The sequence below is a fragment of the Eubalaena glacialis genome, chromosome 9, assembly GCF_028564815.1.
Source record: "Eubalaena glacialis isolate mEubGla1 chromosome 9, mEubGla1.1.hap2.+ XY, whole genome shotgun sequence".
Classification (NCBI taxonomy): Eukaryota; Metazoa; Chordata; class Mammalia; order Artiodactyla; family Balaenidae; genus Eubalaena; species Eubalaena glacialis.
The window spans coordinates 3,069,140-3,093,465 of record NC_083724.1 but is presented as its reverse complement, the minus strand read 5'-3'; the positions used below and the strand labels follow the sequence as shown (position 1 = coordinate 3,093,465).

Genomic DNA, 24,326 nt, shown 5'->3' with positions numbered 1-24,326 from the left:
CCACCAGGCGGAATCCCTGAGACCCTGGCAAGACCCTCACTCCTCCCAAGGTCCTTGCCCCACTACACGAGCGGGAGACAATGGGGCATCCAGTGGGCCGTGGGGAGGCGTGGACGCTGTGGCCGGGAGAGGCCTCACCGAGCATGGCCACGGGGCTGGGTGCAGTCGCCAGGGGTGCCAGGCGGCCTTTCAGGCGGCCTGCCAATGTTCCTCACCTGACAGCCACTCCAGGGGTTCAGGGGCCCGTGGCAGTGCTGGAAGGCCTCAGGACACCCCCCGCATGAGCCGGTTCTGGTTCTGCCTTCGTTCCCTCTCAGCTTTATTCTTCGGTCTTCCCAGTTTAAAGGTTCATCACCCGAGGCCGCCGCTGCAAACACGCTAACCCCTGAAACGCTGGACCTAGGGGTCCGTGGGCCAGGCCGGGCCTGGGGGTGACTGCCCCTCGGCTGCCCACACTGGGCTCCGCCTGGGCCGCTCCTCCCCTCCCCCGTGAGCTCTCCAGGCATCTCCTAGCAACTGCCTCCGTGGGCCCTAAATAACTGTCTCCTCTCGCCTCCCCCCTCCTGCCCTCCCCCTCCCCCTCCTCTCACCTCCAGAGGAGGAAGGGACAGGATGCAAGCCCAGGGCAAAGCTTTGGTTTCTGACCGGGGAGGGGACAGAGGGCGAGGGTCCCCACACAGAGGCAAAGGCCTCCTGGGCTATGATGTCAGCACAGGGGGAGGGCCTCCTGGGATCTAGTCTAGAATCTTCCGCTGAAGGCTCCCCAAGTCCTTATAGGAATCTGCCACAAACACAGAAGTTTCTGGCCGGGGATTCATGGGACACAGTGGGCTGCCTTCCATCCAAGAACCTCTTGAAAATGCAGGGAAATGTGGAGTGTATGCTTGAAGGTGGGTGAGGGTGGGGGGGCTAGACAAATGGGAGAAAATAGAGCCGTGCGCATCCCCGGGAGACCCGGCGTGGTTTTCAGGGCATTTTGGAAGGGTCAGAGGGGGACGAAACGGGGGTTCTTTGCAATAATGAGAAGCTTTGTTTTTCGCTGCAGTGGAGCAGAGAACAGTAGGAACCCTCAGGAGCCCCTGGGCTCTTTCTCCATCTGCACCACAGGATGGGTGGCCGGGGGCCGGGGACTGAGAGAGCCTTTGACGGTTGGGGGAATCAAAGCATCTCCGTCCTGAGCCTGTCCCCACTGGGCTTTTGGAGGCCTGTCAGTGGTCATAATGGAGGAAGCTGCTGATGCTTTGCACTGGGGCTAAGGGGCTGGACCTTCCGAAGCAGGAGGGACCATCCTTAGCCTGGGAGACTGGTCCTGCCCAAAACGCCTCCGTGGACAATTCCTGCACCCCTGCGGTGGTCCAGCCGCTCTGTCCAGAGCCGGGCCACTGGGCCCGTCAAGAGGGAGGCTGGGATGTGAGGATGAACGTGGCTCCCACCCCAGGCAGCTCAGCTAAGCTGGTGCTGTCTGGGACCCGGCCGTGGTGCAGCGCAGCCCAGTGGAACTTTCCACGTTGATGGACATGCTCTATACCTGGGCTGTGCGTACAGTAGCCATGGCCACACGTGGCTATTGAGTGTTTGAAGTGTGGCCGGTGTGACTGAGAACCCAAATGTTTTATCTTATATCATTTTAATTCATTTAAAATTAAGCTTAAACAGCCACATGAGCCTAATGGCCACCGGGCAATACAGCCCTGGAGCATCCTGGGACCGGCTCAGGCAGGCACACCTGCTCCCGTTGGAGCCTGCAGCCTGGGAACGGCCCCCACCACCCTTCCCCAGGCCCTCTCAGCACTGAGCATGTGTGGGCACACCTCAGCCTGGGACCCTGGGCACGTCAACCGAGCAGCTCTTGCCCCCAGGAGGCTGGGGAACCTTCTCCATGGGCAGATGGGAAGATGGAGGCCCAGAGAAAGAAAGTAAATTGGCCAGGGCCACACAGCAGAGGGAGGAATGGGAACCCAGGCTGCTGGACCCTCACCGCCCTCCTTCCACTGCCCCAATCCTTCAGAAGATGGGCGATCCTGGACAGCGCCCAGAGGGACCTGGCCAAGGTAGAGCCTCGCCCTGACCGGCTATTTTCAGGTAGTAAACATTTCCCCCAGCTGTCCTTGCTTAGTCCCCACGAGGCCCAGGGACAGTGCCTGGGTCCTAAGCAAGGAAATGGAGGTTGCGAGCCCAGGCTTTGCAGCCACACAGGCCCGGGGTCACTTCCTGGCCCTGTGCTGACTCTGGGTGACCTCAGCACCTAGCTTTAGATCTCTGTTTCCCCATCTGTCCGTGGGAGCAGAAACAGTCCGTCGTGGGTTCGTGGGAGGGTTAGCACAGAACCAGGGTACGTACTCTTATCAGTGACATGGGTGCGATCATCTGGGCGGGATGGGGGAGAACCGCAGGCTGCCCACGAGGCAAAGAGTAAGCAGCCTGAGAGCGACAGTGAGTGAAGGGGAGAGGGTGTCAGGGTGGGTGGCGGAAGGTTCTGGAACTGGGTGTGAATCCTGATCTCCACTAATCCTCCAGGGGCCCCGGGTGAGGAGGGGCTTCTCCTCTGTGAACCTCAGCTCCCTCCTTGGTGAGGCTGGGGTGCCCCAAGTGCGTCCCGTGTGTTTGGGGAACAAAGCAATGGCGGCCAGGAGGGGTTTGGTGGGTGTGAGGCCCGGGGGTCAACCTCGAACCCTCTCCCACAGCTCTGGGCTGACTGGGACCCCTGTCTGGGCTGGCAGGTGGGCATGATCAGAGGGAAGGGGTCTTTCTGGGCCAGAAGACCAGGGCCAGAGGCTGGGCGAGCTCCAGCTGCCCTCCCAAGGGCTGTGCCCTGAGGGGAGGGGCCTCTCTCCCCGCTGTCGTCCGGGGCTCTAAAGATGACAGAGGGCTGGCCGCCCTGCAGCCTCTGTCAGGCCTGGCACTTCACAGCCATCACGGCCTGTGACTTACGGCGCAGAAAGCCATGATTTATACGATGCAGGGCAGGGTGCCTGGGCCCGTTCGTCCTGTCTGTAATGAAATGGCTGGCAGGAGGAGAGGCAGCGCTTAGCGGACGGCTGTTGGGGTGTAAGGCGGGGCTGAGGGGGGGACTCGGAGGCCCATCCATCACCCTCTCTCTCCCCTAGAGGCTGTACAGCGTTTTGCTGAACTGGCTGGACAGAGTTGGATCTGTCACTCCTGGCAGAAACCACCCAAGAGCTGAACTTGGCCTTCAACAGAGGCAGCTAAGAGGGAGGAACGTGAAGACTGACCCAGGAGGCGCGAGGCATGTTCTGCTCCGCCCGGGACACGGTGCCTGGCCAGGCAGCACCACCCTGTATTAGCCGTCGCTGGGTGCCGCCCTGCACGTGAGTTTTATTGTCTCAGTAACCCGCACGCCACTGGCCCCGTTTTACAGATGAGGAGACCGAGGGTCAGGGAGGTGGGGCTGGACTTCCAACGCAGGTCTGATTCCAGGGCCCGCTTGCTCCATCCCACCCGTCCCACCGCAGAGAGAAGCGACCCGGGCTATTAATTCCGTTTCCCAAGGGGCCGGCGCCCAGATCCTTGCCTGGATCTTTGCTGTCGCATCTTTTGGTGGTGGTGAGAGTTGCTGTTAGGGTTTCCCTTTAGGTGGGTGAAAATATCTCTTTACCCTGCAATGGAGCAGTTTCCCCAGGCAAGTCTCTAACTAGCTAAATGGCTTGTCCTGTCTCTGTCGGCCGGGAAGACGCCCACTGCGACACGTGAGCCAGTCTGCAGGGACACGTTGAAGCAGCACTCTCACCCGTCACATGCCCACACAGATCGCCATCAGCCGGGGCTGGGGACGCGGGGCCAGCTCGGGTGACGCGGCCAGGCATGGCTCGTGTCCTAGGAGGCTGGCCCCTCCCAGCGAGATGGCAGGGCTTTCGGGGCACTGGACTCTAGACCTCCGAGGGAGGTTATCCTTACGCTGCGTCAAAAGGGTGCGCAAGGGTCTCGGTCCACGCAGTCCTCAGTGGGTCAACAGGGAGATGGAACGGGACCCTCTCAGCCAAGCAGGGGCTCCCCCGGGGGAGAATGCTGGAATGGACCCTAGTCTCAGGCAGTGGCTTGGTCCAGCCCCTCATCCTGGGCGCACAGAGCTGCTCCATGGGGGTCTTCGTAGAGTAGGGGGGTGCGCAGAGCTGGCGTGAGCCCACAGGGACGGCGTGGAGGGGGAAGCGAGGAGACCACACCCGCTCAACCTTTGCCCCCGCCGATGCTGACCATGGTGGGGCCGGCGGGGCTCTGACCCCGGCTGGCTGGGCAGTGGCGGGTGGGCTCTTCCAGCTTGGAGATGATCTCGGGAAGGGGCTGCAGATTCCACTCACCCTGAGACAAAGGGACCAGGAGGTAAACTGAGGCTGGAGGGGTGAAGCGGAGGCCACCTCCCCAGGCACTCTTCCCAATGATCTCTTGCCCTTAAACTCATCTTGTCCCAAACCAACCCCCCATTGCTACTTGGGGGTCCTCACCTGGAAGTCATCCTAGTCCCCCATCTGCCTCCTTGGCCGCCCCTCACTTCATTCAGAGAAGCAATCAGAAGCCCTGGGCACAGGCTGATTTTTTAGCGATCCCCCCCGCCCCCCGCCATGACAAGGCTGCATCAAAGGGCACATTTTAACCGCATCAGACGTCTGCCCCAAACGACTCTCTGACGCGCCATTATGAGCCCCGCCCTTGGTGCTGGGAATGTTTGATTTAGCAATTAATCCAGCTCCCAAATGCCTCCAGAAAACCTGCCTTCCAGATCTGCAGGCTGCAGAGCCTTCCACGCCTAACTCAGCACCAGCCCTGGCCTCAGACAGGCGGCTGGCCCGGGGAATAAATGAGATGCCTTTGAATCCCAGTGGGTCTCAGATAAGGAGAGAAAGCAGCCTGCAGTTTCAGACTGTTTGGTTTCTCACCCGCCCCTCCCTAAGCACTTTATTTTTAGGCTCTGGGCGAGTTTGCTGGCGGCCTGCTCACACCACCAAGATTAGTCCCGTGATGTGACGGCATCAGAGAGTGGGTAGCGCCCTTCTGGGGTGGCTGTCAGTTTCTCCCTCTGCAGACCGTCAGCTGTCTGTCTGGGCCCGTCTGTCACCACCAGATTACTCAACTGTCTTGTGTGAGTGCGTCTTGCCAGCTCCTTGGGGTGGAGCCCTGTCACCCACGCCGGGGTCCTCTGAGGGGCCTGGGGCACAAAGGGGTGGGCAGCCGCAGAACTTGCTGCTGGGGGTTGGGAAGGGGCGACGGCGTTTCCAAGGGTGGCGGCTGGCGTGCCCCTAACACACACACACACACACACACACACAGGGCAGGCATACCTGGAAGCGGACAGCCGAGGACTTGTTGCAGTGCATGGAGATGGGGGCAAAGCTGTACAGAGCCTTGAGCACTTGGCGGTTGAAGGAGTTCCAGGGCACAGAGGCAAACTGCTCAGGGACAGAGGCTTGAGGGCAGGTGCAGACTTCCTCGCTGTTGAACCTTGTGGGGGGAAGAAACAGCCCAGAGTGGGGTATGGCAGAGGGGAGGGGAGCCCAGCAGGGCAAGTGACGCCTCCCTGTAGATGGGTGGGGTCCCCAGAGTAGCCCTCAGGCCGCCAGCCTCCTAACATACTGCCTTGACCCTGACTCCCTGCTGGCGATGGCTAATAGGTTCATCTCTTCTGCCAGCTTGGATCAGTTGGGAATGGCTGCTCCAGGGCTGGGTGGAGGGGGCTTCTCAGGCCAAGTCCAGACTCAATAGGAAACAAGTGCGGGGATCGATTAGTGATGCCTGCCACAGACACCTCAAGGGGGAGTGGAGACATGGTTGCCACATTTGTGCTCCCCCTGCTCCTGGATTCCTCACTTTCGCCCGGCTGCCTAACAGGGCCTGGGGGGTTCTGGGTTGGGGTTCCCCTGCCATGCCCAGGGATGGAAGGCACAGCAGACATGCTCCCCTGGAGCCATCACCTGTTCACAAGGTGGAAATACTTCTGCAGGAAGCCAGGGTCCACGGCACTCTTGCAGAGCTCCAGCTGCGTCAGGGGGTAGTAGTGCACATAGTTGACGCACATCTCCTCCAGGATCCCAAAGCCCCCCTGCGGGACAGAGAAGACGCCGTCAGTACTGGCGCTTTACTCCTGGACGCTGCCGCTCAACATCTCATATATTCACTGCATTCATGCATTCATTCGTTCCCTCATCACGCGGTACCAGATCGTGTTCTGAGTGAGCAAAGTCCCTGCCCTCTTGGAATTCCCAGCCTTTGCAGGAGAGACCAATAGCAAACAAGTCAGCCAGTACGTTCGTCTCGGGTGGTGGTAAGTGTTGTTAGGAATCAAACTACAATGGAGGCAGCAGAGAGGGGTATTAGTGTACCCATTTTATGGATGCAGAAACTGAGTCCCAGGGAGGGTAAAGGGCAAGGCCTGAGTGGATGCAGCCTCCTGACCTTGGCTGGGGAGCTGTCCCCTCAGTCTGCGGTGTGAGCCTGGGGACTGGGGACAGCAGGGGAGGCCTCCCCTCACAGCAGACCCCGCATGGCCACCCGTCATTTCCAGAACTCAGCTCTGGGAGGAGCAGGGGCTCCAGAAGAGGAGCCGGTGACTAGAGGCTGTCACAGGCCACCCAGGGAAACCTGTGGCTTTGTCATCCTGGGAGGGAGCAGAGTGCTACCAGCTTTAAGCCCCTGGCCAGGTCCCTGCTCTCAGAGCCGCTGAACATGGAGCCCAGACCCAGGAAGAGGAGGAACCTGGCAGCAGAAGGGCCAGGCTGGAGGGAGCAGAGGGCCGCTTGGCAACGGCTCAGACCCCAGCAGGGCAGGGGCAGGTTTGGGTGCATGGCCCCAGCCCACCTTTGCCTTGCCCAGGCTCCCAGCTCTCTGTGAACAATGGAGTGGGCCTGGGGGGTTTTATTTGGCTGGTGGGAAAGTTTGAGGGGAGAAAGGCATCTGCTTCTTTATGGCAGAACAAAAGCGCTGTAAGAAGTCCAGCTGAGGGCTCACGCGAGGCACTGGACAAGGAGCCGGGGCGGCTCTGCTCAAGGATGACTGTTTAAAAAGGAAATTCCTCAGGAGCAGCTGCCCCGCCCCTGAGTGGCACCTCTGGGGAGGGTTTTCACCTGTATTGTTCCCTGGTTCTGACCCTCCATTTCCCAAGGCCCCCGGCAACCAGAGCTTTCGTCACCCGTCCTGTCCTGGCCTCAGATCACGGAGATAACCTCCCTCCTGGAATTCCACAGATTCCTGTACCTCCTACTGAAGTCTCAGACATCAAAAGAGAGAGTCCCGACCCTCTGCGGGCTCTGCTCAGGAAGCCCTCCCTTTGTCTCCACCCTGGGATGGAAATCACATTTCAGGCCCGGGGCTGTCAGAGTGTGGGAAGGCCCTGCTGCCCTCCTCTGTCATCCCGCCTTGTGACGTGGCCACCTCCCCGAGGAGGGTGTGGGGCGGTGGCCTGAAGCCGTCAGGAGCGCTCACTTGGCCAGAACATCCTGGGAAGTGACACCATTTCTCCTGGATGAGGTCGGGTGGGGCAGGGAGCATGGCCTTCGCAGAAGCAGCAGGGAGCATGGCCCTCGCAGAAGCAGCACGGAGCAGGGCTTGGCCTGGGGGGCTCCCCTTCACTGTTCACTGGCTGGATGCTGGGCAGGTGCCTGACATCTCCCACCCTCAGCCCCAGTGGCCTCGCCCACAGAGTAGGAGATGCTGCGGTCCCGCCTGGGGCGTTGTTCATCTCATAAACTGCTCCCTACCGAGAGGCAGCACGTGCAGGGTTGGCGCCTGGACCAGCCCTGCTCCCTGCCAGCTGGGTGCCCCCAGTTGCTCCATCTCACTGTTTCCTGGGACAGCTGCCTCAGAGGGTCCTGGCCAAGCTTCAAGCGTTCCTACGCACAGACAGGCTGAGTCATTATAGCAAGTCCTCCGCGTGGAGAAGGGTTAGGGTTAGGAGGAGGCGCTCCATGTTAGCGGCTGTTGTTATGTACTGAGCCCCCCCCCCCCTTGCAGTCTCATAAAGAAGGTGCTGGGGTTTAGGGCAGGGCTGCGTGCCTGCAAAGCTCTCCTGCCCCCCCCACCAAGTTTGTGACCATAGACCCAGAGCAGTTGTCACCTTAAATCCAGACAGAGGGAGGGGTCACGTGGCAGGAAATTTGCAGGCACACGGCCCGGGGCTAAATGCCTGTTCAGCCCTAGTTGTCAGGTGTGTGACTTTCAGCGAGTGTCTTCCCTCTCTCAGCCTCAGTTTCTCACCCATGAAAACAGAGACAAGGATTCCTACCTTGGAGACTGGTGTGAACCCTAAATAAGGGGTGGAAACACCCCAGTGTCCATCCACGCGTGAATGGCAAACAACTGTGGTCCATCCACACGATGGAGTCTTATTCAGCCAGAAAGAGGAATGAGGCACCGATTCACACTACAGCTTGGATGAACCTTGAAAACATGATGCTGAGTGAAAAAAGCCCGTCACAAAAGGGCACAGATTATATATCATTCCGTTGATCTGAAAGTCCAGAATGGGTAAATCCATAGAGACAGAAAGTAGATCAGTTATTGCTTGGGGCTGAGGGGATGGGGCTGAAGGATTTGGGGTTTCTTTGGGGGGCAGGAAATGTTCTAAAATTGACTGCGGTGACGGTTGCACGTAGCGAATATTCTAAATGTCATTGAATTGCACACTTGAAGTGGGCGAATTGTACAGTATGTGAATTATATCTCAATAAAGCTGTTTTAAAGGAAACGATATGGGACAGAGAGTAGACGTTCAATAAACGTCAGCTGAATGAAAAGACAGAGCAGTGCCGGGTGCAGACCAGAATTCCTGGGTAGGGGAGGGGGCAGCGCAGGCTGGGATGCAACACCAGGTCTGGTCCACTCGGGACCTCGTGATTCCCGGGACGATTCCTGGGACCTACGCTGACTAACGAGACAGTCAGAGACGCTGTCGGCAAGTGGTCAGCGCGCTCGGGCGGTCTTGGTCTGTGCCTGTTGACCCGGCATAATTGTTAACAGGGTCGCCCTTTGTTCTCAGAGGTGCCCCAGCTGTTCGGTTCGTCACGTGACCACCTATCTGCTGGTGCTGCCCGCGCACCTAGCCTTGAGGACAGTCGCTCCCTGGACAGGTCCTCCTCCTGGGCTGCCCTGAACCCGCGTCCCAGCCCTCCAGAGCAGAGTCAACTGTACACTTACACAGGATTGTCTTAGCGTGAAGCCCACAAGGGGACAGCGTAACAATGAATGTTCCTGTAGCCCCTTTATTTTTGCTGATTAAGAGTTTGTTAGAAAAGCAGCTGCAGGTTTGTTACCAAAGGTGTGAGAATGACCTTTGTCCTCTGCCTGCCTGCCCGCCTCCCCTCTGCCTGGCCCTCCCCGCCTCTCCCCCTCCTTGGTCTCTGTCTGACAATCGCCTCTCTTGGCCCTGCTCCCAACACCTCCACCGCGGCTTTAGTTTTATCCCAACTCTGCTTGTCGCTGGCGGCAGGTGTGGCAGGCCCGTCTCTTTGGGGGCAGGGAGCAACCTCACGCCTGTGGCGGCTCCCCAGCACCAGCTCTAGTGTTGATATTTATTGCCGTGGCGCTCTACCTAGGGCAGCCATCAAAAGAACCCAGAGAGCTTGTTAAACCACAGGTCGCCGGTGTCACCACCCAAATTCCAGCTCCAGCTCGGTAGGTCTGGGGAGGAAGCGATGAGTTTACCATCGGTTCTTTTTACCAAAGGTCCCAGGGGATGCTGACGGTGCTGGTGCTGGGACCACACCCTGAGAGCCACTGGTTGATTGAATGAATGAGGGAGGGGTAGCCCTGCCCTCTGGTCTAGAGGAGATAAGGCTTGCTGCTCTGCAGCAGGTGGCAAGAAGTCAGGTGACTTACCACGGTGGCCAGCTTCCTGTCTCCCGTGTTGTATGTGCAGGAAGTAATGAGCACGTCTCCCTGGAGAACCAAGCCGACAGAAGCCCGTCAGCACCTGCCCGCGTCGGGTACCAGGTGCACTGGGCCCGTCCCACCTGGTGCCTGACCACGGTAGTCAATCCACCACTGAGCAACCCGGCAGTGGGCCCCGGGTCCCCACACGTGAGGGTCACTCTCTGAGTGTCCCCAGGGGGTGATTACTCGTCGGCTTCTGTGGCCCCTTCCTACGTGGGCCAGAGCCGGCCGGTGGTTGCTTGGGGCTGGATGGACCCACAGTGACCCCCATGCCCTCATCTCTCCCTAAAGCTCTCGGGTCTGCGGTCGGCTGATCAGGCGGGAGGATGCTTGTCACCCCGAGTGCCTTCTGGTCCCGGCCCCTCTGCGGCCCCTCCGTGCAGTCCCGGTGAGTCTCACGGTGGGGCAGCCCCAGCCCCTGCCCTGCATGGACCTGGCTCTGGAAGGCCTTCCATGGCCTCTGCCCTCCCCCATTGCTTCCTGGATCCCCGTCCCTAACTGGGCACTCACCGGGTGGACGGACACGACCTTCTTCAACATGCGGATCTCCTGGGGTGGGCAGAGTGGGGGAAAGGGGAGGGGAAGAGAGAGGGGAGGGGCAGAGCAGGAGGAGGGGGAGACTTCAGAGTACTGCAGACACAGCCCCCCAACCCCTCTGTGGGAAGCCAGGACTGGCTAAGTTTGGCCTCTGGCCAGGAACGGATTAGGATAAGAAGGTGGTCATCTAAGATGGATGTTACCATCAAGCTGCCAGGGTCCCCCAGATCCCGCAGTCGGCCACACGCCAGAATCCCCCACCGGAGTCCCTCCCCCAGATGAAATCCGCAAGAGGAACCGGCTGGCTGTGTGCGCTCCTCGGGTGTCTGGCCTGGCAAAGGAGAGGGAGCCCCGGAATGGGGGCGTTTCTATGGCCGTCGGGAGAGAGAGGGTCGGACAGCCCACAGCCATGCCCTGCGCGGGCCAGCAGGGCAGGGCGGGGCGGGGAAGGGGTGCGGGATGGCGGTCCCTACCTGGAAGTGAGGGCTGTAGTGGTCATCCCTGTTCACAACCTCCTTCTCGCGGCCGTCCCGGGCCAGCACCGTGACCACCTTCCTGCCCGTCAGGTGCGTGTGGAGTTGAGAGGCGAAGATGTGGATTCCGGAAGGAGGCAGAGCCTGCGGGGATGGGGGTGTCAGGGCCTGGCCATGTGGTTGTCCGCACCCCCAGGGCCACGGAACGGCCATGTGAGTTTACTTCCTTGGACCGTTTGCATCACCCAGGCCCTTCCTTCTCCCGGATCGGTGATACCCCCCATCAGAAAACTCAGTAGAGGGACGTCCCTGATGGTCCAGTGGTTCAGAATCCGCCTTCCAAGGCAGGAGACGCAGGTTTGATCTCTGGTTGGGGGACTAAGATCCCACATGCCGCGGAGCAACTAAGCCCGCGCGCTGCAACTGGAGAGAAGCCTGAGGCTTGTCCGGCAGCCGACGGCTTCCCTTTGGGTCCTCTCTTGAGCCCCCGAAGGCTGGTCGGTTCATTCTGCTTTTATTCCACAGACTCTAGGGTCCTCATGTCCGGCGGACGACGTGGGACAGCAGTGCCGGGCCGTCGTGTCCAGCCTCTGCCGGCCTCCAGCACTGGCAGGTCCCCAGCTGCCCTCGGCGTGACCTCCCTTCATCCGCATGACAGCGAGGCAGCTGTTCCGTGCTGTCACCATCACCTGGTACTACAGCCGTGGTGCTGACCATTGAAGCTGCAGGCAGGCAGCACGGAGGAAACAGGCCAGCCCTCACATCACCACCAGGGCAGACGGCAATTTTCCAGATGTTTCCCCTGAGTTAACGTTCACTTGATTTAGACAGAACGTTTCCTAAAACGGATTACACACATCAAGCTTTTTCTCCTCGACGCGGTCATCTCCCTGACCACACACTGCCGTGTTCGTCCACCCCATCGGCTGCTCAGGGGGGTCCTGGTGCCCTCGCCCCATCACTGAGTGACCCCAGGCTGCTGCACTTCTGCAGGTCACCCGATTTCACGTTTGTGCTTCTATCTTGTTCTCCACCAGCTACCGTCCCCTGCCCTCGTCATTATGGATACCTTCTGGCCCCCTCGCAATGATTTGAGGACTGGGAAACCTTGTGGCCACATTTGTGACAATTGGGGCCAGGCCTGGGAGCCCCTGATGACTGATAGGGCCCTGGGTTTCTCCCGTCTGGTCCCCAGAGGCCGACCACTGGCCCAGAGTCGTGGGTGTGACAGGTGCAGAGGGATTGCTGTCCTGGGGCCTGTGGTCCAAAACACTGTACTTCTTCTTGGCTTGTCTTCGGTGAGGATACCTAGACCAGGCCAGACTTCTGACTGCAGAAATTACGCCCCTTGGAGGTCTGCTAACGGAGATGAGACCCCCACTCTGCCGGAGGACCTTCCATGAGAGTCCACAGAAATGAGATTTTCACAAAGAATGTACCATTTAAAGGGGAACAAGAAAATTGAGTTATTTTTATTTTGTGCTGTAAAGTATTTAGAGACTCTGGTGAGAGAAGGCAGGTCTGCGTTCCCAGGCTGGTGAGAGGCATTCTCAAGGTCAGCAGGTCAACGTGACCCGTGTACCCCCGGCAAAGGTCAGTCATTTGGCCTGGGGCCCCTCTTTGCCGGTGAGTCTGCAGCCCCAGCTCCAGGCTCAGGCCACAGAGGCTTTCACACGGCAAGGTGTCACCACGTTCTGGGGACACGGGAAAGTGTCAGATGCTGGTGTGGTTACGATTTGTCACCCCTGGTCTCAGATAAGAGCTGACCCACCATGGATGCAGATGAGGCCAGTGCAGTCTGACAGCTCTGTCCCTTCAGCTCGAGGGCACTTTGCTTGCCTAAGACTTGGAGGCTCAGGGAGCTCCCGGGAAGAACAAATCCCAGGGAATCAATTCACTGGGAAGACAAATCCGCATATAAACCGCATCACAAAGCAGGCTGCTGTGTGACGTCAGAGAGACCCATGTTTGACTCCTCACTCTGCAACTGGAGGCACTGTGGCCCCGGCAAGCCTCAGTCTCCTCATCTGTGAAGTGGGGACGCTAACACTCACCTTGCAGGTCATCGTGAGAAGCAAAGGTACCACATGGGAGAGAGCGTTTGCAGCATTCCCAACAGACCATGCCGTAACACCCACCATACAAAAAGAACTTTTGGTTTCTTTTACTACTGGTTTCTACCAATAGTAAGACAGACAACCCACTAGAAACACTGGATAACGTTATGAACAGATATTCGCAGAAAGGAAGGGCAAATGGCCAAGAAACAGGTGCAAACATCCTCAACTTCTACAAATGGGGAAATTCAAATTGAACAACAGTGATGTTTTTCTCCCAGGTGACTGAGAAAATATTTTAAGCACTGATAATATGGTGGGTCAGTAAGTCTGGGGCACCAGGCACCCTCTGGTACTGTGGGGGGAAGAAGCCCCAGAATGGGCTTTCTGGGGGGCGTTTTGCCAGATTTATTCAAATTAGAGCTCACATCCCTGTGCGTGGCAATTCCACCTCTAGAATACACCTGATACACATTTCCCGTGGGCACAGAATTTCCCTGCGGGCTTCTTCCTGTCAGTGGAAAGTTGACGGCAGTCTGGATACTGGTGACGAGGGGACAGTTCAGCACAGGCCGGGGCTGGGGGAGGCCGGGGAGAACCGAGGGCCCAGAACTGGGGGAGTCACTTCCGCTCCTCCCGAAGCTTGGTCCCTCCGTCTGCTTCCGAGTCTAAGCGTTACCTGTGCCACACCTGCCCTCGCACGGTGGCCCTGGGGACCAGTGTTCCCTTGTGTGCTGCGCCCCAGGCACTTCGCTGGCCTCACCTGGTCCAGCGCCAGTGAAGTCCCCACTGAATCCGTGCTGTGCGTCGGTTAAAGGGCAAGTCACGGACAAACGTTCACTATTCAGTTTGTTTTTAAACACGCCGCATGTAAGGGCTTGTAGAAACAGGTAGGGAAGAAGTCCGGAGGGGCACAAGAGATCCAGCAACTGGCTATCTCGGGGAGGAGGAGAGGCTGCTGGGACCAAGGGGTGTTAGCTGCACTGCCTGCATTTCTCATGGTGAATGCGTGTCTATCTCATTCATAGGATGAACACGTATTTTAAACACTGGCTCAGGTGTGGACTAAATGGGAGCCAGTTTTTGTTGGAGAGGGAGGTGCAGACGCACGCCGGCCGTTGGGAAGGCTCCTTGGCATCCAGAGGAGGTGAGGGGCAGGGTGGGGAAAGCAAAGCCACAAGCCACCGACCTCGGCCCCCACCCTCGGGGCCTCAGCAGGGGAAGCAGGGCGGTGCCAGGCCCAGCCCCATGTCCGGCCCACTCACCAGCTGGGTGCACTTGTCCGTGCAGTAGCCTGTGAGGACGAAGGCCGTCTCCTGCGGGGGGACGGCCATCACAGGCGTGTACACCAGGCCCAGCTCCATGATGCCCGCATCGAAGCGCCGCAGCGTGGCCGTGTAGTACAGGCGGATGCCCGAGGAGTCGCGCCGGCCTGGGAGGAGGAGGGACGGAGGTGAGCGGAGCCCCTCGCCCCGACCCCCGCCTGGCACACGGACCCCCCCTAGCCACCCTCAACCAGGAGACGCCAGTCACCCACACCTGCTCCCACCTGCCTTTGTTCCCACACCTGTTTACCCCAGGCGGACGCCATGGTTACCACAAGGACCAATTCACCCGTGTAATTCCCACGTGCAAAGCAAGAGCCATTGTTTCTGTGAAGACGAGGTGAATGCTTTGGAAAGACTTGATTAAGGCAACGAAAGAAAACCGAACACCGTGCTGTTGAACCGGGTCGGGTGAGATGCCTGCAGTGGGTTTAGGAAGCTCGCCAACACCTCAGAGGGCTTGGGAAGTGCTTTGATGTTCTTCCTGCTGGTTCAAAGGGTTCTGAGCTGGAACTGGCCAGCAGGACGACCTGTCGGTGAGGTTTGGGCAGAGAGCAGGTCATGGCCGCTCTCACAGAGGAGCCTCGGCCCCGTCGGGCAGGTGAGCGTGAGTCTGCGTGGTGAAGTCAGCAAGAAGCGTTTAAGGCACATCCTTCTTGTGGCCTCTTTCTCTCCTTCCTCCTTTGATTCCTGTCCTGCAGGGTTGACCCAGGGGCTGCATATGCTGGGAGGACATCGCAGGAGAAACCTGAGCAGGAGCGTGGACCCCTGGAGCAGGGTCAGCACTAAGGGTGCAGCCCCCCGGCTCACACACCGTCCTGGGTCCCATCTGCTCAACAGTGTGCTGTGTGTTCTCAGGCAAGTTGCTGTCCCTCTCTGGGCTCGAAGTCAAGGACCTCTTCCAAAGAAGAATTTGGTGCTCTGCCCATCACGTTCCAGCCACACCTGCCAGGTCTTCTTGTAGTCGACAAATTGGAGAGTACAAGGCTCCCTGGGCAGCCTCCCTGTGGTCATACGAAGCTGACGGACGGAGGTCTGGGGAGGCCGGCACCCACAGGTCTCGAGTATCCCCTTCCCTGCCCGGAATCGGTCAGCGAGGCCCTGAGCATTTCGGGGCTGGTCCCATGGGGGAGGAGTAGGGGCTGGACATGGCCCACCCCCTCGGAATGGGCAGGAGAGCTGGGAGCTGGGCGGGGGAGCCCGTGTAACTGAAGAATCATCCTCCCGCAATTATAGACGGGGAAACTGAGGCTCAGAGCCTGAGCTGAAGACCCTGCTCAAGATCACAGGGCTGGGAAGTGGCCGAGCTGGGACCCCAGCCCAGGGCACCTCTGGGGGCAGGGCTGTCTCCCTGCTCAGCTGCTCTGAGGTGGAGCTGAGAACACACCGTCTTGCCTCTGCCTCCCTCCCTCCCTGCCCCATTCTCCTCCTGCAATGTCCAAACTCAGCCTCTGTATCTCTGGGCTGATTACATCAGAGGATAATAATAAAAAGGGAGATGCAATTGGTTAAAATTCAGATGGGGATTAAATAGTGAAATAATTGTTGAATTTTGATATTTATAGAAAAGAGACCCATCTCCAGATTTGCAAAGTGACAGGAGCATCCTTATATTTGGCAAAAGATCCATAAATACAAGCAGATAATCTGGAAGAGACAGACTTCCCTGATGCTTAAGGAGTTTTCAAAAATCCATTTGCTTTCACGTTTTAAATGAGCAATAAATCCCGTATCATGCTAAGGCCCAAGCTGACTTATGCTCCTCTCTGTGTGCGCTGTAGATAATTCCAGCGGTGGCAGAAAGTATTAGTTATGCAGCCAGGAAGAAGTCGCTGGCGGCTGTTGGTTGAGCACACCCCGGTGCCCGCATCCAGTTGGGAGCGTTACATGCACGAGCTTTCCCAGCCTCAGGACAGCTGAGGGAGGTCAGGAAGCACGGACAGGGGTAGGGGTCACCCACCCAGGGTCACACAGCTAGGGAGACACAGGCTGGGACCTGGCCTGGAGCTGATGTCTAATCTCTCAGACTATTTCTGCCCCTCACTAACACAAATGAAAAATGTCATTTAAAAAAAGAGAGAGTGAGTGAGAGGAAGAGGGCTATGTGGCAATATATGGCAGAAGATACTGGTGAAACAGAGAGAGGAAAATGTTTTCAGTTTCTGATACAGTATCAACTGGCATCATCATCCTAAAGACTGACCCTGGTTGTTCCACCTTCAGGCGCCGGATGATCCAGCAGTCCCTGCCCCCACCTCGCTTTCCCATCCCCTACATTGCAGCCAGGCTGGACCGCCTATCTCCCTTTCCCACCTCTGTGTCTGTGAACAGCACAGTCTATCCCTCCATCTGGAATGAAGCACCTGTCAGCTTCCCCTGTGAAAATGCTCCTGGTCCTCCAAGGCCCAGGTCACAAGCCGCCATGATGCCGCCCAGGCTGTGTGGACTCTTCCTTTCATACTTTCTTGCACTTTGCTTGTGTCTCCCTCCTAAAAAGCCTTTGCACCTTTCTGGACCTAAGGTCTGGTGTGGTAAATTGGGGAATGAGACATGATCCTGCATCTCACGGGAGGGGGTCTTGTGGATTTCTGTTTACCTAGTATAAATTCAACAGCACGAAACAAACAAGAGCCACCCCTCCAGCGCCCAGGGCAGACATCGCTAATCAATCCCAGCACGGCCTTCAGCTGCCTTTCCAGCAGGGAGCTGGAGCTGCAGCTGAGGGTCAGTCAGAGGAGCCCGGTGAGCAGAACCTGTTTGCCACCCTGACACAGAACACATGGAAATAAAATCCCATTGACACATTCACACTCCAGGCATGCATTTGCTCTGTTGTGACAGGTTTTGAGAAGCAGGAGGGAAGTTCATAGCCAGAAACGCCCCCCAGTGAGCCAGGCACTCCCCTTGCCCTGAGGACAGTCCTGGGGCCGTGCCTCCCAATGGTCAAACCATGGGAGGCTGGGTTCTAGGCAGGGATCGTGTTGGCTCTGGAGTGGCCTGCATCCTGCCATCCTGCCAGGTGCCCTGTCCTGGCCCAGCCTGTTCTGGGGACGGCAGAGCCACCTCTCATGGGTGCTGGAGAGTCACCCCTTTGGGGAGGGGAGGTCAGGGATGGGGGGCGTCTCCTGGTCTGAGCAGCCTCACAGAAGTTAGATTTTCAGGGGAGACGGCACATGGGACCACTCCAGCCTGTGACCTCCCTCCATTGTCTGTGACCCCGTTGGTTGGCACACCCTGATGCTAGCCGTCTGCTCTGCCGGGTGCCAATGAGGAAAGGGTGTGGGAGGAGGGGTGAGCTGTGTTTACTCAGAGGGACCCGACATCTAAATGATTCCTTACAGCTTCATAATCAGACCAAGCTTGCCAGGTTCAAGTGTGGGCTCGGCCATAGCACGGCTGCACCACCGAGGCCACGGAGACGGGTCAGACCAGACCTCCTGGCTCTAAATTCCTACTCGCTTCATGGCCCTGGAGGCATCCCTTTACTACTGGCCTTAATTTGCTCTTCTGCAAAATAGGCACACAAGAAACCTCTACCTGCCTTTCCCAGGTGGTACCTGGGACACCGTCGTGTTGATGGCAGCTGGTGTTTATGAAGGGGGAGGGGTGAAGATGCTGGGCCCCCACTGTGTGGATGAGCCAGCCGATGAGACTCTGCCTGGGGAGCCCACCGCAGGCCCGGGAGACGGGCAGTCAACAAGAGACACAAGAGGGACGCAGGCCGCGGTGGGCCACGTGACAAGGAGGCTAGACCTGGGGGGAGAGGGATGCGGTGCTAAGCCCCGCCAGCCCAGCTATCTTCCTAACTGGGTATGGCCGCGCCCAGGGTTCCCGAGGGGAGGACGGTAAGGCTGGAAGCACACCTCGGAGCTCCCTACCTTTTATCATCAGCGGGTTGTGGTAGTGAACTTCCAGGCGGAGAAATCTGGAGGACCCAGGGCCCCCGAAAGCAAGGCCGGCTTCCTCTGGGTAGTAAAAGGCCTGCAGGGAGCAGGGAGGGCGGGGTCAGGCCAGGCAGACAGACTGGGGTGTCAAGAGAGGGGTCCCGGGGCGGTCAGGGCATACCCACCCATGTGCTGGGGCCTGAGCTGCAGTGAGTGGTGTTGGTGGGGCAGCCGGATTAGGACTCTCCCCCTGACGGGCAGCTCATTACCAGCCCATGCAATGTTCCTATTAGACTCGGGGTCAGGGAGCGGGGAGAGCTCATGCCCCCAGGCGAGCCCACCGCCCAAGCCCCTCCTCTGAGCTGGTGGAGGAAGCTGCTGGAAGACCCTGGACACAGCCCAGGGAGGCCAGCCCCGGGACCACACTGTGCACAGACCCCTCCAAGTCCAGCGGAACTTGATCAGGGAAATGAGAGCGATGCCCACGAGGAATGTTAGGTCGTGGGGCTCTTGCATTTTTACAGGAAAGTAACGGAGGCTGGAGAAGGCGTTCGTGGCTCAAAAGAGCCATGGGATTCCAACAACGTACAGGTGGTGGGGAGACGGGGTTATTCGCGGCCTGGGTTGCCCTGGGGGCCTCACAGCCTCCCTTCTTGGAGGCTCTCATGCATAAGTGGGGGCCCCCTGGGGAGATGCTGGGAAGGGCACGCACCTTGGCGCCCAGGGCCCAGGCAGCCAGCACGTGGCGACAGTAGTTGAGCCGCTCCGGCTTCATCTTGGAGTCGCAGGGCCCGCTGAAGTGGGGGAAGCTCTCGAACTCGGCTGCGCACTGGAAGACCTCCATGTGGTGCACCAGGGCCTCGTTGCCCTCGGTGACGATGGGCTCGTACTGTGGGAGTGGAGCACCCACTGAGCCTGGGGCAGCAGACCCCGCCCACCCACCTGCTCACCCCCACTGGTGGGGCTCTGACCCATCAGCTCCCTTCCGTGGGCCTCTGCTTGCCCCTCTGTAAAATGGGAGGGTTGAGCCAGGTGATTTCCAGGGGTGCTTCTGGGACTCAGGGTTTTGGGGGTGAGCCACCACCCCAGAACCAAGCAGAATCTGCCAGAAGCTCACGTTGAGCTCAGGAGCAAAGGCAAGGGGACCCAGGCAAGTCATTTCCCGATGAGGGGGTTGGGGGACAGGAAGGCAGCAGTCCTCGTGTGAACATGGCAGTGGCTGCACAGACACCCGGAGACTGCCCAAGGCAAGGCTGAGCCTACGGGGCAGGTGCAGCTGTGAGTCAGGCCCACCACTTCCTGCTGTGTGACTTTGGGAACTCACACTACCTCTCTGGGCTGCACGTCCTCGAATGGAAATAAGAGTGATAATATCTAGCACTATGTGTGTAGTATTGTGGTGATGGAGGGGGTAAACCACCTCTCCTTTCCCCAGGGCCAGGCAAAGAGGGGACATTCAACAGCTACTGTCGTTACTGTTATATCTCCAGGAAGGTGTTTAGAGCAATTGGGCTCTGAGTTGAGTTGTTATTTCATGAAGGAGGACGGTGTCCTGACGGACAGATAAATAGCTAGACAGCCGTTCCAGTCCCAGGAGAAGATGCAAAAATCAAGACATCAGTTGCCTTTGGTCCAGGCTGGGAAGCTGGGGTGCAGCAGCCCTGGGAGGGTGGGGAGTGAGCAGGATGACGGAGGGTCAGAGCACACTTGTGGCTGCAGAAAGTTCAGACCCTGCCTGGGGTCCACGCCACAGAGGTCACTGGTCCAAGCAGGACCGTGGACAGCTCCCCAGGGCAGGACACCTCTGAGGCCCCAGGGGGGAGGCAGAGCGGGGACGAGGACTGGGCCCACGTACCATGACGATGTGGTGCCGAGAGAAGCCGTCCGGGAGCTCGGTGATGTAGCACCAGTACGTGGTTTCCTGGCCGGGGACCAGGACGTCCGGGGCGCGGATCTCCATGGTGCGCATGTCCGAGGGCAGGGCCGGGATGGAGATGTTGGGCTTCAGCAGCTGCACCCTCTGCAGCCCCGTCTGCAGGCTGGAGACGTTGACGGCCTCCAGCGACTGGAACGGCTCCTCCAGGATCCCGTACACCAAGTGGACGGTGCCGTCCTGCAGGCGAGACAGGGCCCCGCGCTCGCCCACTCACACCCCCAGAGCTGGGCTCCTGGTAACTGGGGAGACGCCAGGTCCCTACCCACCCTCGCCTGGCCGGTGACGTGCCCGGTTCTCGCCTCTCTGAAGGAGGGGAGCTTTGAGGCTCTGCGTGGACCTGGCTGGGATTAAATCCAAGGCCGACCAGCCCCAGAGCCCACGGTTTGCACCAGCCATTAACACGTGTTGTCTTCCTAAATGCTTTCTATCTACATTTGCTTAGCATCCGTTCAACTAACCATTGCTGGGTCGCTGTGAACCAGGCCGGCTGGCTCACCTGGGACACGTGTTCCCTCCACCACCCCCAGGGTCACTGGGGACAGGGCTCTTCTCTGCACAGGTGTCTCAGAGCTCCAGGCAGGAGGCTTCCCCACACCCAGGCTGGAGGCTCTGAGCTGAGCACACGTTGGCACCAGACGCCATGCAAAGTTCTGGGAGAGGGTCCTCTGCCTGCCCTTGCCCTTGTCCATGGGGAAGTTGAGCCAGGACGGTGAGGACTCAGACCTCCTTCTGGAAGGACACTTCTTCTGGCTCCAGCTCTGTCCCCTCTGTGCCGTGTGTCCCTGGGCAAGTCCTCCCCTGTCTGGCCTCAGTTTCCTCGCGTAGCACTGGGCCAGCCCATGTCACTGATACGCGATAAAGATAACACAGACTTTGGGTGTCAAGGTGCATTGGCAAGTGGAAAGGAGTTTGTCTTCAGGAGATAACTGGTTTGTTTTTCCCTAAGGGTCTTGGAGCAACGTGAGAAGCCTAAGGATTTTAGATCTGTTGCGGCTGTGAATTCCTAGACAGAGCAGGTCTAGCCTTACAGATCATCTAATTCCCTTTTCTCCTTTTACAGACAGGTAAACTGAGGCCCAGAGGAGGAGGGGACCTGCCCTGAGCCTCACAGCCCAGTCTGGCCACAGAGCCAGTCTGGGAAACCAAGTCTCCTGGGCTCTTTCCAGAATTCTACTGAAGATGCTGGACCAGGAGGAGAGAACTAGTCAGGCGCGAGATCACTCAGGTCCCTGTCTGAAAGCTTCGGGGCGAGACCAACATCTAGAAACACGTCAGCTATGTGTCAACCAAGAGCTGCTTATTCGCTGGATCAGACGCCGATGGCAGAGCTGGTTTCTCCCGACCTGCCTTGTCCCCACCCAGCCGCCTCTGGAATCCATGCTCTCTGTGCATGGCTGGCCCAGGGACACTGCCCTGGGATGCGAGAGGGCTCCACGCAGCCCACGGTCTCCTGGGCAAGCGGGCTGCCACCCACCTCGATGAGGTAATCCTTGGGGTCACAGGTGCCAAAGGGCCTCTTGAACAGCAGGGATAGGCCTTCCCGGGTCCTCTGTGCCCGCAGCAGCTGGTAATCCTGCTGGGCATCCAGATGGATCTGCCCCTTCTGGTCACTCCAGGCGTCCTGTAGAGGCAAGGGCGGGCTCGGAGCACAAGGGGCCGAGCCGTGGGGCCAGAGTTCAGGGGTGGCCGCCCGCGGTGCAGCCCCTGGACACACCTCGCCCTGGGGCTCCTGGGGTTCTGCCCCGGGTGGGGGTCACGCCCACACTCGGTGTCTGCCTGAGACAGTGGAGTTGACCTCCAACCCCACTCTCTTCTTCTGTGCCCTCGACACACGGCCTCAAACGCCAGCCAGGACTCACTGGGGCTGGTTAGCCGTGCAGGTTCCCAGACCTCTGGGTGGGACCCAGGAACCTGTATCACGAAGAAGGTGCCATGATTGGGAATGTGGAGACTTAGACAAAGAACCGCCTTTGGTCTGTGGAGGGAGAGACCCTAACAGCACACGGAGCCTCGAAGAGGGTTTGGGGGGCCCACCCCGCACTTGCATACCCCTGAGAGTGAGCCCGCCTGAAACGCTGCACCCCCAGCATCTTGCCCACCTCGCCCTAGCCTTAGCCTTGCCCGCAGAGGGTAAACCGAGGTCCAGGAGGAAATGGACCTGCTGCATTTCCCCAGGATGTCCGAGGGTGGTGGTTCTGGCCAGACCCTGCCCTCCTCTCCCCCTATCTGTTTCCCTGGCACCCGGCTCTAAGGCTCGGCCACCCCGGGGCTCCAGGCCAGGGCACGGAAAGACGTCCACCTGGCAAGGAGGCTGTGAGGGAAACCCTGCCCCCGACAAGCAGGCCGCTATTCCAGTTCAGGAACAACACGGGACCACCAGTCCTTGGCCTTAGGATTTTCTTAAACCCTGCATTCAGGGCTAAAGCATGTTTTCCTCATTTCCTTGAGCAAAAAAGAAACCTGCAAAAGATTTTGCCAAATTTTCCCTAGAGAAAAACACCACAATGAAGCTCGTGCTGGGGTACACTGCTGATTTGCAGGACTCATTGTAAACGGAAGCAGAAAGTCAGCTTGTGATCCTTCGGCTGGAAATCTAGAATGTAATTGTTGAACATATTGCTAAAGGAGGAAAAACAAGTCTGACATTTGTTTGCATAGGAATTTGTTGTGCAAATTAATCCTGCCTGTGTGGAGGACCAAGTCACCCCAGCTCTCTTGGCAGCCGGGGAAGCTGCTCCCGGGCTTGGCGGCTCCTCTGGGACCGGCTCAGAACCACGCTGCCCAGGTCTTTCTTGGCCGTGACCCGTAGCCACTGAGCATCCTGGTGTAGGAGAGGTGGGACAGCCCGGGGCCCAGGCGGCCCCACCCCGTCCGGCTGGTGGTCGGGCTCACCCACTCTCCCCTGGGAAGTGGGCAGAGCTCCTTCCTGCCTGCAGATCTGTGGCAGGGGTTGGACAGAGCACCACCGGGTTCCAGAAAGACCAGCTCTTGTGAACGCACACATCCCAAGAAGGCGGAGAGGGATTATTGTACCCACTCTGCAGATGAGGTACACGAGGCCCGGGGGCCTATCCTGACCCTGACTCGGTGCTCCTGCTGGATTCCCACACTTAATTGAAGTAAGAGCCCCTCTGTTCACAGATAAAGTGCCTCCTGACTTAAAAACTATTTTAACCCTCCTGCGTCGGTTTCCATGAGAGAGTTGGGTTTGGTCCCCAGAGAGGTCAGGGTGGAAGAATGTAGGGTGGTGGCTCAGGGCAAGATGGCTAGGCTCCCCCAACCCAGAGGGCCTCCCTTCAGCTTGTCGAGGGCCCCCAAAACCTCTCTCCTTTGAAGGGAAACCACCCCCCCTCCTTCGCCCTTTCTGGCAAGAATGGGGGTGAATTTGAGGTGTGGAGTGAAGCGCACGCCCTCAGCGTCCCGGCTTAGCTCCACGGACGGTTCGTTCCACGCCTGGGTTGGGGGCCGGGGAGCCTGCATCTGCTCAGGTCACCCACGTGTGCAAGCACCGCGCCCTTGGCAGTGGGCAGGCAGGCCAGCCACCGTGCTTGGCCGCATGTGACCTCTGGGAGCTGTTCGTGCGGGTGGGTACGTGGGGGCCGCCCTCCCGAGGGCGGGGGCAGTGGAGAGCGTGTGTTTATGTGGCGAGTGTGCCCTTCGTGCGCGGCTGTGCTCCTTGGGCACGCTGAGCTCTGTCATTTGGGGTGTGCAGTCAAGGACCATGGAAGTCATCTATTTCCCATTTTGTCCTCACATCAGCATCCCCGAGATGCCCAAGCTTGGGACACAAGGGGTGCTCAGAGTAAACGTGACCAGAGAGGCAGGAGGGAGACTTCCTTTGCCAGGTTAAGGATGATGAGTGTAGAGGAAAAGGCAAGTTCAGGAGGGAAGACTCACCCCAAAGTAGGCACTGTCCCCGTCGGTCCAGAGCACGACCAGGTCGGCGTTCTCCAACTCGCCACGGTCCGACATGCCAAACAGGACGCCGGCCTTGAGCTCCCGCACCAGGAGCTGGAAGTGGACAGTCTCCTGCACGTAGCTGACATTCCACGACAGCTCCAGGCTCCCCTCAGGGTCCAGGGGGATGCGGTAGGGGAAGGGGTTCTCGGGGGGAGCCGAGCCCTGCAGGGCGGCCACCAGGATGACCAGGAAGACGGCCACCGCTGTGCCGTACATGGAGGCCGCCTCGCGCACGCTGGGGCTGGGGACCCGCATGGCTGGGTGAGCTTGGCCGCCCC

At 58.9% G+C, this 24,326-nt stretch overlaps 1 protein-coding gene across 1 annotated transcript; it reads right to left on the bottom strand.

Moving 5' to 3' along the window:
- Positions 1–4,185: 4,185 nt before the first annotated feature.
- Positions 4,186–24,303, bottom strand: DBH (dopamine beta-hydroxylase). Its single transcript, XM_061199645.1, has 12 exons — positions 23,986–24,303; positions 21,563–21,709; positions 20,008–20,265; positions 18,865–19,041; positions 18,147–18,249; positions 14,209–14,375; positions 10,887–11,030; positions 10,387–10,425; positions 9,823–9,882; positions 5,925–6,052; positions 5,295–5,454; positions 4,186–4,317 (listed from the first exon to the last, which is right to left on the bottom strand). The coding sequence occupies exons 1-12, from the start codon at positions 24,301–24,303 to the stop codon at positions 4,186–4,188; spliced, it is 1,833 nt and encodes a 610-aa protein (XP_061055628.1).
- Between the last annotated feature and the right edge of the window lie 23 nt (positions 24,304–24,326).